General features: G+C 36.6%; 1 protein-coding gene across 1 annotated transcript; it reads left to right on the top strand.

The window, feature by feature from the left end:
- Positions 1-149: 149 nt before the first annotated feature.
- Positions 150-13,663, top strand: IKKepsilon (I-kappaB kinase epsilon). The gene is made up of 6 exons (XM_089705241.1): positions 150-1,261; positions 1,821-2,048; positions 4,455-4,590; positions 5,032-5,764; positions 11,337-11,481; positions 11,995-13,663. Exons 1-6 carry the CDS (start codon positions 515-517, stop codon positions 12,247-12,249), a joined length of 2,244 nt encoding a protein of 747 aa, XP_089561367.1. The 5' UTR covers positions 150-514; the 3' UTR covers positions 12,250-13,663.
- The last annotated feature ends 1,136 nt before the right edge of the window (positions 13,664-14,799 follow it).

Here is a 14,799-nt window from a genome sequence, read left to right as displayed (position 1 = left end):
GCAAGTTGCTGTCAGATAGACTGTCGGACTTTTCTTGCGGAAGTTTTCTTGCAGATGGAAACGCGGCCTTACACATAGAATATACTTTTACCTTACACATAAATATAGGGTACTACTTCTCAATGAGTAACTAATAATGCCAATTTTGGTCATACTTTTTCTGATGTACATTGTTTGATTATTTTTTTATTTCTTCCTTGTATTCACGCTTTATTATTTCAGAAAAAAAAAACAATGTCATTTTGAAATTTGAAATTGACAAATTCTGAATTCAGAATTCTCAAATGGAAAGTGCTTGAAGGGTAGAGTTGATTATTGCATTTTATTTAATAAATATTTGTGTTTACAGTGGAAAGTTTAAAAAACACCATGGCAGAAGCTATATTTACGTCCTAAATTAGATAGGCGTATGAAAAATCATAGTTTTTGGTATGTTCGTAATATACACTCAATTATAATTGAGGTTTCGAAAGTACAATATTTTAATAGATAGCAAAGTTCGAAAACAATTAAAATGTCGTTTTTACGAGGTTCAGAAAACTATGTGTGGTGTACAACGAGTGTGCTTGGCAAAGGTGCTACAGGGGCAGTGTTTCAAGGGGTTAATAAAAACAATGGAGAGCCAGTCGCGGTCAAAACGTTTAACCAGCTCAGTCACATGAGACCGCACGATGTACAAATGCGAGAATTCGAAGTTCTCAAAAAAGTGAAACATGAAAACATTGTGAAACTCCTAGCCATTGAAGAGGAACGGGAAGGGAGAGGCAAGGTTATAGTGATGGAGCTGTGCACTGGCGGTAGTTTGTTCAACATCCTCGACGACCCGGAAAATACTTACGGTCTCCAAGAACAAGAGTTCTTATTGGTTTTGGAGCATTTAACAGCTGGAATGAAGCACTTGCGGGATAATAACTTGGTGCATAGAGATTTGAAACCTGGTAATATAATGAAGTTTATCAATGAAGATGGTACAACAACATACAAGTTGACAGATTTCGGAGCAGCTCGGGAGTTGCAGGAGGAGGAGCAGTTTGTATCTCTGTATGGAACTGAAGAATATCTTCATCCAGATATGTATGAAAGAGCTGTGTTAAGGAAACCAGCAGGTAAAAGTTTTGGAGCCACAGTTGATTTGTGGTCTATTGGAGTGACACTGTACCATGTGGCAACTGGGCAGCTGCCTTTTAGACCTTTTGGGGGAAGGAGAAATAAGGAAACTATGTTTTTAATTACCACTCAGAAAGCTTCAGGAGTTATCTCTGTAAGTTATATTATAATTTAGTATTTTTAAATATTAATTTTAATGGTTGGTGGTTTCATATATGTATATAAATAAAATAAATTTGACCGATTTAAATTTATAGAAAGTTATTGTCAGTTATAAATTTCATTTTAATTGTGTTGTAGCAATATGCTTATTCTAATAGTCACGTCATGTTTGTTTGTGGATAAGATAATAACTAAAATGCAAAAATCATATATTTAATGATATGATACCGCTATGAAATAATTTTTGAAGAATAACTTAAATGTGAAATTGTTTTTATTTTTTGCACAAATAAACAACATCTAAATCTTTTCTGTATAAAAGAAAGTATTCTGCTTATGCTATGCTTTCACAATTAGGTAAAAAAACTCTACATAAACAAATTTATTTTATGATTTATGGTGCAAATGTAAACCATAATTAGTGTTTGATAATTTTGTATGCATGTAGAATAATTTATGTGATAGGGAATTGTGAGGAGAAATAAATAAGTGGAATGATTTGATAATAAATTAAAAGCCTCATGTGTTTCTAAACTTTTAGTTAATTACAGGGATCACAAACAACAGAGAAAGGTCCCATAGAGTGGTCTCGTGAGTTACCCTCCCATGTGCAACTCAGTGTTGGTCTCAGGAAGCTGGTCACTCCGCTACTTGCTGGTCTTCTAGAGGTGGACCCTCACAGGATATGGACCTTTGAGAGGTTCTTCTCCGAAGTCCAGATGGTCACAACTACTAAACCAGTCCATGTGTTTCATGTTCACAAGGCTGTGAGCTTGAAGGTTTGTTTTCAATTATATTCTAACAGGAAAGAATATTAAGAGGATCTAATTTAACTTTATAAATTTGTTAGCATTAGTAGCAGACACTGATTATCTGAGCATTTATTTAAACAGAAAATAATTGAAATTACAATAAGTGTGTCTTATTTTTAAATATTTAATTAAAAATTTTATTCAACATGATATCATCTGAAACGGAAATACGAATGAATAAAGTAAAATTTTTACTTCCACCATCTACAATAATCCTTGACATTAAAACAAGAACTAAATGTTATAAAAGATATTAAAAAAAACTGAATAAAATATAAAAGAGATATTGAACTCATACAAACCGTGACTAACATTTTCAGTAGTATCACCTTCCAAGTAATTGCATTAGAAAGTTCCATTAAAATTCGTAATTTATTTAGCTAACATAACTCTGTTATAAAACACATTATGTTCTAGTTTGTGGCGAATCACCTTGATTTATGGACCACATCCTAATAATAATTATAATTGCTAATGTTTATTTTCATGCAAACGTTTTCGGCGGATATAATTAAAGCCGCTAAGTTATTTACGTGTTGTTTAATTGATGTAATTATTATTTACGTAACAGACGAAAATAGAATATTATAAAATATTTTTTAAGTGAAACTTAAAATAGTTTTTAGGCGTGTTGAGAGTAAAATTTCATGGTCGCGCCATGGCAATATCATCAAGTAAAGCGACGATTTTGGTATCTTTGAATTTTGCCATTTAATAGAAGTTTCACTTCTGACACGTGTGCCCGGCTCACACGCTCTTTTTTTGTGGCAAAACACCTTGATTTATGGACCACATTGTAAAGTTGAAAGCTTATGTCAGTGATTCAAAATCAAATAACTGTATAAAAATTGTTATTATAGTCTGTCCACTATAAGAATTGCTTTTTGACAGCACGACGGGTGATACCAGAAGTGATGTTCAAAAGATTATCGATTGTGATACCATTTCAATTATAAATTCAAAATATTATCATAAATCAAATCAGGTACGTAAATAATAATTACAACGTAAACGTACTAATAAGATATGTAATAATATGACCACATATCTATGCATTGTAAGTTATACCCGGCGCGGCCTAAGATGATCCCTATGACACTGACAGTTATTCTCAAGAGACAAACTTGTAATGGCGTCACCATTAAATTAGAAACGTATTGGAGGCGTCTAAAAATGCCATTTATTAATTTTTACGTAGCTTTATGCCATTACAATGATATTCCGTTGGAATTATAACAATTCTTAACATTTACGAGAAATTATATCAATCTGACTTTACGTTTACGTCCTTCAAAACTTACATCGTTGGCATTTATCGACTAGTGCGGAAAGTATCGATAAACAAATTTCGATAATGGAAACGAGTTCACATTTTTTCCATGCTTAAGCTATAGTTCATTCTCTATTGAATGGAACAGAAGATCGCAGCATAATTAATTAATTAATTACCGTTCGCGTTAATTTACTTACCTATGATAATATAAGTTTTTTAGAAAAATTAAATGGGGGATTCCATTTTCATGATAAAATAATATACACTGTGTTAAACGGGTTAAAGATTACGAGAAAATGATAAGGTGCATTTTTATGTTTTGGAAAACTTTCGTTTTACTTACCGTTTCGTTTACATAATAGACGTTAAAAATTCATTTTATAATATTTGTAAAAACATGTTTACCCACGTGGCTGAATGCAAACCACGCCTTAGCCTATAAAATAGTAAAGTATCGACACGATCCATCATACGAGCAATCACTAAGACGAACTGTCATAGGGATCATCTTAGGCCGCGCCGGGTATAAAACTAAACTAAACTAATATTTTATTATATATTGGTTTCTATCTTACAATTTGGTTGTCTTTACGGTTAAATTATGTAACATAATAGAAGAGTTTTTCTGTATCGGATATATTTTACAGAGTATTTCTATCGATTATTATAATCTATCGACCCATCATTGAAAAATTCTGTGTAGACATCACTAAGTGGGCGGAACCTGTCCATGAAGTACGATAATTATTTGTATGACATTTTAACATAGACAATACAATCCTACATAGGCGCGAAGCTGTCAAAAAGCAAATAATATAATGGACAGAGTATAATAGACAAAAATATTATTTCTTTTGAGTCAGTGTTAGTCAACAAGAAAGTGGGGTAATTTTACATGAAAAAAATAGCATCATCATCATGTGCAAATTTTTAATATTTTAATTTTATATGTGTGTGTGTGTAGGTGTAGTTAGCTATTAATACCATTGCATTGCTTGGTCAAAATGTATGTTCAGATTGTATGAATTTCAATTTTCTTTAATTTTTTTATAGGATACCTTATGAATTGTTATTTATTAGAATTAATATTTTTTATCCAGGTGTTCCTAAAGCCTGAAGAGAAGTTTGAGCATCTACAGACTTACATCTGCGAGCAGACGAGCGTGGTCGCCGAGTCGCAGATTCTGCTGTACCAGGATAAGCTGATCCTCACTGAGATCGATGAGAACACACTCGGTCAGTTATTTTGTATATGACTTTACTTTTACTTTGAAATTAGTTTATAGTTTATAAATTATTTTTATTCATATGTTTTGTTTTGATAGATTATATAATATTTAACCAAAAAAAAGATGCGTAAAATTGCGGATCACAATATGCACAAATATAATTTCGTGAGATCTTAATACTATTATAAAGGCGAAAGTTTGTATGGATGTATGGATGTTTGTTACTCTTTCACGTATAAACTACTGAACCGATTACAATGAAATTTAGCACACATATAGAGGGTAACTTGGATTAATATATAGGATAGGTTTTATCCCGGAAATCCCACGGGAACGGGAACTATGCGGGTTTTCCTTTAAAAACGCGGGCGAAGCCGCGGGCAGAAATCTAGTAAATAATAATTTAATAGATTTGCCAATTTAAAGGCGACATGATATAAAATTGTAGGCAAAAACTACCCGGACACGACCGCCGAGCAGCCGCTGCTGCTGTTCAGCAAGAGCGAGAGCGGCGTCAGCATGCCGCCCGAGCCCGAGGCGCCCAAGTTCCCCGTGTTCCCCGCCGCCATCTCCATCGAGAACGACGCGGCGCAGGCCAAGAGCGCGTGCAGCGTCGGCCACGTGGTCAAGCGGCGCGTGGAGCAGCTGTGCGCCGCGTCGCTGCTGTGCGGCGCCGCCGTCACCCGCTGGGGCGCGCTCGTGGCCGCGCGGCTGCGGGCCGCGGCCGCGCGCGCCGACGCGCTGGCGCAGCACGCCGCGCGCCTGCACGACGCGGCGCGCGCGCTCGAGCTGGCCGGGCGGGCGGCGCGCGTGCCGGGCGCGGGGGCGGAGGGCGCGGCGCGGGCGGCGCGCGAGGCGGACGCGCTGCGGGCGGCGGCGCGCGGGCTGGCGGCGCGCCACGCGGGCGGCGGGCTGCGCGCCGAGTGGGACGAGGCCGTGGGGCCGGCGCCGTGCCCCGCGGCGCTGCGCCTGCACGTGCGCGCGCGCGCGCTGGCCGAGCGCCTGCGCGACTCGTGGCAGCACCTGGTGCGCGACCGCGCCACGCGCGCGCTCACGTACAACGACGAGCAGTTCCACATGCTGGAGCGCATCACGGTGGCGGAGACGGGGCGCCGCGCGCGCGCGCTGCTGCTCCGCGCCGCGCCGCTGGCCCGCGCGCGCGCCGCCGCCATCGCCGACTGGTAACTCCGCCCGCTCACTTATCTACGTGATATTTATATTATTGTCACATTTTTCTAAATTGTCGTACCGTGTGATTTAAATACGAAAGCTCTATCGACTAAAATAGATCGCGCGGATGCGTATTTCCAAACTATACATAGCCAGAACGCAACCACAGGAAACTGCTCGTGTATACTTTGTAATGCTGTTTTTAAGTTTGTTATTACAATATATACACGAATTTTGCGTACTGATCGTGTATACTTTGTAACGCGGATGCTTGCTTCTTCGTTCCAAACTATACACGATCAGTACGCAAAATATAACTAATAGTCCATTGAATGAATCCCTCCAAGGGGGGTCTAGAGTGCGTGAGTTAGTAACGTAAGATGTTTCTTCGGAAACATGTCAAGAGTCCCTAGGTAATAAACATACTAAAACCCCGGGCCACTAGGAGAAGCCCCGGAGTGGGGGGAGGGGGGAAATGGGTCCATTTTTTCATTTTTCGCTTAAATCTCAAAAACGGTACATGTTAGAGAAAAACTTTCAAGAAAAAGTTGAAAGGCCATAAAATTATCTACAAGTTGTACCTAAATCATTTTTTCCTATATCCTACCGTTTCTGAGTTATACGCAGTAAAACATGATTTTGGCTCAAACAATTTCCACATCAATCGATAAAAAAATATTTCTTTCTTCCAAAAAACTCAAATGTGCAACTTGTGACTGGTACTGATAAATTGCTCTTAATTAGGTCTATAATTGGTAAAATAAACACATTCCACCATGGAAGCCTTTAGGAGGAATCGATTGTCAAAATATTATATTAGGGCAGTTTGAGTTACTGAACTTGATCTTTTTATTTTTTTCTTCCAAAAAACTCAAAAGTGCAACTTGTGACCGGTACAGATAGATTGCTCATAATTAGGTCTATCATTGCTAAAAATACCAGATTCCACCACGGAGGCGTTTACGGGGAATTGAATTTTATCAGGGTGGTTACGATATATTATGAACTTTTTATTTTTTTCTTCCAAAAAGCTCAAAAGTGCAACTTGTGACCGGTACAGATAGATTGCTCATAATTAGGTCTATCATTGATAAAAATACCAGATTCCACCATGGAGGCGTTTACGGGGAATTGAATTTTATTAGGGTAGTTAGTTAAAAAGTTCATGTATCGTAACTACCCTAATAAAATTCAATACCTCCTAAACGCCTCCATGGTGGAATCTGGTTTTTTTATCAATGATAGACCTTATTGTGAGCAATCTATCTGTACCGGTCACAAGTTGCACTTTTGAGTTTTTTGGAAGAAAAAAATAAAAAGATCAAGTTCAGTAACTCAAACTACCCTAATATAGTATTTTGACAATCGATTCCTCCTAAAGGCTTCCATGGAGGAATGTGTTTATTTTACCAATTATAGACCTAATTAAGAGCAATCTAATAGTACCAGTCACAAGTTGCACTTTTGAGTTTTTTGGAAGAAAAAAATAAAAAGATCAAGTTCAGTAACTCAAACTACCCTAATATAGTATTTTGACAATCGATTCCTCCTAAAGGCTTCCATGGAGGAATGTGTTTATTTTACTAATTATAGACCTAATTAAGAGCAATCTATCAGTATCAGTCACAAGTTGCACTTTTGAGTTTTTTGGAGAAAAAAAATAAAAAGTTCAAGTATCGTATCTACCCTAATAAAATTCAATTCCCCGTAAACGCCTCCGTGGTGGAATCTGGTATTTTTATCAATGATAGACCCAAATATGAGCAATCTATCTGTACCGGTCACAAGTTGCACTTTTGAGTTTTTTGGAAGAAAAAAATAAAAAGATCAAGTTCAGTAACTCAAACTACCATAATATAATATTTTGACAATCGATTCCTCCTAAAGGCTTCCATGGAGGAATGTGTTTATTTTACCAATTATAGACCTAATTAAGAGCAATCTATCAGTACCGGTCACAAGTTGCACATTTGAGTTTTTTGGAAGAAAGAAATATTTTTTGATCAATTTATGTGGAAATTGTTTGAGCCAAAATCATGTTTTACTGCGTATAACTCAGAAACGGTAGGATATAGGAAAAAATGATTCAGGTACAACTTGTAGATAATTTTATGGCCTTTCAACTTTTCATTAAAAGTTTTTCTCTTACATGTACCGTTTTTGAGATTTAAGCGAAAAATGAAAAAATGGACCCATTTCCCCCCTCCCCCCACTCCGGGGCTCCTCCTAGTGGCCCGGGGTTTTAGTATGTTTATTACCTAGGGACTCTTGACATGTTTCCGAAGAAACATCTTACGTTACTAACTCACGCACTCTAGAACTTTTTATTCAATGGACTATAAATATACCTACTACACAATTTACGCTTGAGCGAAATCTATAATATAAAAATGAATCCCAAAATGTGTTGGTAAGCGCATAACTTGAGAACGGCTGAACCGATTTCGTTAATTCTTTTTTTATTATATTCCTTGAAGTACTAGGATGGTTCTTACGTAGAGAAAACGTAAATATGTCCCACGGGCGAAGCCGGGGCGGACTGCTAGTAATAAATATAATAGGTAATCAAAGACTTGTACAGCTATATCTATCTACTTTTATTCTTCTTGATTATTATTGATTCAATAAAATATGGAATAAAAATATTATTAGGTAAGCTTAGGAAAATAAATAGGTAACAGATAAGGGTACCTATGGGTTAGGTTAGGTTCGTGTTTTTTTTAACTACACAAAAATAGGAGCCCCAGTCTTCTTCTAGACTTATTAGATTCTTACATTTTTGCACTATTGTCAATTGTAAGTCGTGCAGTATAGTCGGAAACGAAAACACAAGCATCCTCGATACAAAAAATATATGATCAGTACGCAACATTACATACACATGCATTGTAATAATAGATTTAAAAACAGCAATACAATAATATATAAACGCGAGCAATGGAAAGACGCCGCGCTTACTCCGAAACATTCACCATTAGTCCGCATGTGTAGGTATTGCGTACTGGCGCTGTATGTTTTGGAGCGCTATTCTTACTTACTTCACTACAAAGTATACGCGAGTATTTGCGTACTACTGTTGTATAGATTGGAAGAACTTTGTAAAAAAGTTATTTCCAAACTATACGTGATTAGTTTCACACCGTTGCGTGCATGGGCGTAGCTAGCCATAGGCACAGGGTGGGGCAAAAAAAACCGGCCAAGTGCGAGTCGGATTCGCGCACCGAGAGCTCCGAACAAACCTACTTGTTATTATGTTGTAACTCTAAAATAGATTTTTTAGCAATTTTCCCTTTATCTGTGCTATAAGACATTGCTTTTAACCAAATTTCAAGACTGTGTTCACGGGAAGTACAATGTAGGTTTTGATTCCCTTGCGAATGTCGAAATTTGCGATAATTTGCAGCATAAAATGGATCTTTTGATTGTGTTGGTTGAAGTTTGATTTTTTCACAGCTTTAAGCGACCGTAGGCTTGAGTATTCGATATAAATTTCAGCTTAATACCTCCACGCGTTCCTGAGAAAAAGTGTGTTGATAGACAAACCGACAGGCAGACTTTGTTGTCCTTCTGTCTATCTGTCTAAATATACCTTTTCTTATCAAGAACGCGTGGCGGTATCAAGCTGAAATAATAATGAATAAATCAAAACAAACAAAAGATACAGCCGTTTATGTTGCAAATTTCATCCCTATTATCTTTCTAATACAATAATATGATTCTCTTTTACCATAAAATATAGGTACTAAACATGTCTAAACAAAATAAACCATTTCAAATGGTAGACATAACTCAGTAAATAAAGCAAAACCTTGCACTTCCGATCCAATTTCATGTTTGTTTTAGGTTAATGGTCACTTATTGACCACAAACACACAAAATGCTGACAGATCCAGGTGGAGCTTTGCTCGCAATCTTATAGTTTTTGACCGATATCTCGAAAACTATCCACTTTAGGGCAAAAGTTACTTAGACTTTTTTGTAAAAAGTAAAATTTCGCATCATTTATACTCTGTAATTTTTTTTGTAAAACGTACTATTTACGGTTTATGGCCTATAAATTTAATGAACCGGTTTTTCGTTCAAATATTGGATTAATGAATAAAATGTATGTACATGTACATAGTTTTTAGATCACTTTATTCTCTACAACTTTTGTTTGAATTTTTTTTTTGAGTGCCCATATTTTTTGAGTTGTTCTACGTAGGTATAATGTAGAAATGCCGCCGCTCGGCGGGTGACGCGGCAGGCCAAAAGTTGAAAAGTTTTTTAGGGATGTAATGAAAACGAAGAAGAAATTTCCAATGCAAGTGGATTCTCACCGTTTCCGAAACGGCAAAATTTTTGATTTTTTTTTTACTTATAGAAAAAATTTTAATGCATATTTTTAAATATTTTCGTTCCATTTTCTTTTATTTTATTCTTGCATCCGAATATAAAATAACTAGTTACTCAATATTATTTTGTTGTACAAAATATATACGAAACATAAATACCTTGAACTTTTATATTTTTCGCTAAACGTTAAATAACTCAAAAAACATTAGAAAAAAAGTTTCAAATAACGTAATCTTAATAAATGGATAATGCATATCACAGCATATGTATATAGTAATGCCTAGGCATTTCATTGATTAATCCCATATTTTAAGAGTCCGTATCGATTTTAGAGTGATTTTTTCTTGTTTCTGTACCTAATTCTTTAGGAGCTCGTTTAAAAAAACTAAATTAGTAACAATGTGTTATAATATCTTAAATTAAAAATTCATTCAATATATAAAATGTGTCCGAGACAATTTATTGATTTTCATTGTCCAGTTTGTTTAATAGCCAATAACCTGAGGCAGGCGTGTTTCAATTTTTTCGATGCGGGACGTTCGTGTCTTTGTAGTTTAGTTTACACGGAATTTAAAAGAAGAAGTTGTCTTATAAAATATACAACAACTAAGACACTGAGAGTTGAGACACCCTAAAAAGTGTTCGAAGTACTTTTATTCAAAAATTCATTATAAGTATAAGAAGTAAGTTTACAAAGATGTAAAATTTTACTATCTACAAAAAATTCCCAAAATTTTTTGCCTTAAAATGGATAGTTTCCGAGATATCGGCCAAAATCTTTTATGTAAGATTTCAGGCGTAGCTCCACCTGGATCTGTCAGCATTTTGTGCTTTTATGGTCAGTAACTTAACCTAAAACAAAAGTGAAATTGGATGGGAAATTTAGTGCGAATTTGGATAAATAAAAACAGTTTTGAATGGGGTAACAGTACTACACTACTTTTTCTGGCACCAAAAGTGGTTTAAATCATGTAACATAGAATCGCAAGCTTTTTGTTTATATCGTATTTTTTTGTGTCGACTGACAACTTTCGAGTGAGAATTTTTAACGGATATTAAGTTTTGTAGTCAGTACCTAGATAATTAAGTTTTTTAGATTTGGTTAGGTACCTTCCAGGTCAGAGCCAGGGTGGGGCAAGTGCCCCACCCTGCCCCACCGTGGCTACGCCCATGGTTGCGTGCTGGCCTTGTATAGTTTGGAAAGGCGCATCGCCGATTTGTATACGTTTTCACTGCTATGTTTTTCAGGTACAAAATGGCGCAGACGGTGTACCTGCAGACGCAAATCCTGGACAAGGACGTGTCGAGCGGCGAGATGAAGCTGGTGGCGCTGGCGGCGCGGCTGCAAGAGGCCGAAATACGCACTCGCACCGCACTCGCCGCACACCCACCGGTATGTGCACATTTACAGACTTAAACACGCACATACACAATATTAAATCATACATCTTAAGAATGCAGCTGTGGATACTCTTAAAAAAATATGAATAAATGAATGTAAAATATAAAAATCTTGCAAAACGATACTGTACCATCGCATCACATAACACGACTTAACATCATAACAAACAACAGCACATGACACGAATTAACGAAACTACCTTCATCATATCGCATCATATCACATCACACGAGTTATCAAAACTACCGCATCACGTCACATCACATCACACAATTTACAAACATTTTACGGGCATTCCCTGTAGTAATTATATCTTTAGTTAAAACAAATTTGTACTTAAGATTGACAGCATGATTATTAAATACACATTTAAATCATTGAATAATAAAATTGTGGTTAACCTAATGTTATTTTTTAGTTAAAGCATGGGCTACACACACTATTCGTACCACTGACCAAATAACATACCTTCAATGTTGTTTTAAATAATAAACTCATTCACAGATGAGCGAGCCGGCGATCGAGTCGACGTCCGACAGGGAGAGGGAAAGACGCGGGGTGTCCAACGGTCGGGCGGGGCGCGCGGGGTCAGGGGGGTCTAGTGGGTCAGCGGGGTCGGGGGTCGTTGCGGGCGGGGTGGGGGCCAGCGGGGCCGGCGTGCGAGCACTGCTGGCCGCCGGGGACGAGGTGGCGGCCGCGCTCGCCAACAACTCGGCCCTGCTGGCGCGGCTCGTGCGGCTCACGGACGCGGGCCCCTAGCGCCCCGCCCCCCCCGCCTGCTGGTGCGACCGCCTGCACAGCGACAGTGGAGCGCCCCCCGACACACGGGACAGTGACAGTGAAAGTGAAAGTGAAGTGCCCCTAGTGTACTCGGATAGTGACAGTGACTCCGGCTCACAGGACCTCACCTCCCTGGACTCGGGAATACGGACGGTTATATACGAGTCGGCGAGCTCCAGAGACACGTGCGGGGAGCTCCAGGAGGACTGTACGAGTGATTTGAAAACCAGCTCAAAGTCCACGTGTGCAATTAGCTAGGGTGCGCTTTTGTATAGCTATAAAATAGAAAAATACGCAAATACAATAGTAGGGTTTTAAGAAAAATATTTACACCATTAGTGCATAATTACAGGTAATAATAATAATTACTCTTCCTTTAACTTCTATTCCACTTTTCCAATTAGAAAAATGTGAAAACAGCTGATTTATATAAACGATTCCATATTGTAATAGTTTCTTATGTAACTGGTGCAATGAATTATGGCCAAAATATAGTGTTTTTCTATGCAATTAAGTGTGATATTGCACATAAAATGCATTTTAAAATAAGTAAATTCAACACTTATTTGTAACATTCCAAAAATATAAAAATAATAAATTTGTACAATAATGTTATGTAATAAATCAAGCAACCTTTCAAACACATCTTTATATACATACAAAAAATTGTATTATTAACATTAGAATGTAAGAAAATATAATGTATTTTTAAGATACATAGAATATGTTAAGTTCATAGTTTATACCCTATGTTTGAGTTAATACTGTCTATATTTTACCTCCTGTTATGTAAGCTCAAGTAAGCTGACTGAAAATTGTGTTAAAAGATCTCCAAATGATGTTCCATTTTATAGAATTATGATATTAATAAACAAATATATATAATGTTTTCATTTTAAGAAATTATTGCTATAATTATTTAAAAAAAATATGTATATTTTTACTGTAGTATCTTGTTTTAACGGAATTGTGCTAAAAAGTTTGCTTATTCACATGTAAAAACACCTTTGTAGTCATAATTAATTTTTCAGTGCTTTTAGTTGATATTATTGCATAATTGCATTGATTAATTTATAATTTAATATCACAGTTTTGGTACTTACGTAAAATACTAAAACTATGATCTAAAAATAAATTATCAGAAATTTGCTTAAAAAAACTTATTAAATTATTTTTATTTGCTTATGACACAAACGCACTGAGTCTAAAGAATATCAGTATTGTATAAATGCACTTATTAGGTCCGATTATTTATTTGGAATGCAAGAAATTTGTAATATTTATCTATTGGCACCTTAATCAAATTATTGTAATATGAATTTGAATGAATAAATATAAAATTTATGTAACTGGTTACTGTACCATGTTCTTTGTTATTTTAATAAACAGTTGAATATTATTTGTTTGTTTTATTTTCTATCCTAATAAGTGGTAAATCTTATGGGAAAATCATTTATCCATCAAAAAAGAACCAAAGTATTTAAAGGGGTAAAGTTGACGTCGTGATAAACTTTCGCGGAAGAACAATATATTGTGAGCAAAAGTTTTTATGGACATAAATCTCGAAACGTATTATAGACCGGGAGATACTGACACAAAATTTCGAGTCATTTGTAACAGGATGGCGGTTCTACAGGGGTCTTAGTACGCAATGACAAAAAGAAAAACGATGGCGTGAACGCTGCTACCGGCGGCTTAGTCGCGTGGGCGTTAGTCGAACTCTTCGGAAAATAGCGAAAGTCAAACGATTTGTAACAGTATGGCACTTATTTTTCCTGTAAGTTTGAGGATCAACAAATATAAATACAAAATTTCAAAGATCTAAGTGTTGGAAATCCTCACTTATATAAATTAATAATAAATTAAGTTTTCAAGTGTAACAGCACTTTTTCCCCCTACTAGAAGTATGGCAAATATAATAATGGTCACATTTTATCAAATACTCTCCAAAAATCCAAATGCAATACTGGTACAAAAAGTTTGGCGAAATAAAAATTTTTTGCAGATTTTCGGCGGTATGGCGACCATTTGGAATCGTCCGAAAAGTATGGTATGGCGATTTTCGTAAATGGCTGCACGACGATAGTTACCTGTGCTAAAGTTAGCCTGGTACAAATGGTTGAATGATTGTTTTATTTAAATCAACACATTCGCGTCGGTATGGCGGGCTGTAAGTCACACCGGAAAAGTATGGCATGACACTACCGCCTACTACTTTTTTATGGGCTATCGGTAAATTCTAAAATTTTTGTGTTACAAATCGTTTGACTTTCGCTATTTTTCCGACGAGTTCGACAAACGCCCACGCGACTAAGACACCGGTACCAGCGTTCACACCATCATTTTTCTTTTTGTCATTGCGTACTAAGACCCCTGTAGAACCGCCATCCTTGTTACAAATGACTCGAAATTTTGTGTCAGTATCTCCCGGTCTATTAGGAACAGAGATATTTATTTGGTTTTGCATTATTCATTCACATCGAATCTAGATTATTTATTATAAGATTTTTCTGAGTTTTTTAGATTTCT

Source organism: Colias philodice, chromosome 16, assembly GCF_061535455.1.
Source record: "Colias philodice isolate Cphi_HAF_F1 chromosome 16, ilColPhil1 Martin Lab GWU primary, whole genome shotgun sequence".
Lineage (NCBI taxonomy): Eukaryota > Metazoa > Arthropoda > Insecta > Lepidoptera > Pieridae > Colias > Colias philodice.
The sequence above is the reverse complement of the archived record's forward strand: the minus strand, read 5'-3'. Positions and strand labels throughout refer to the sequence as shown.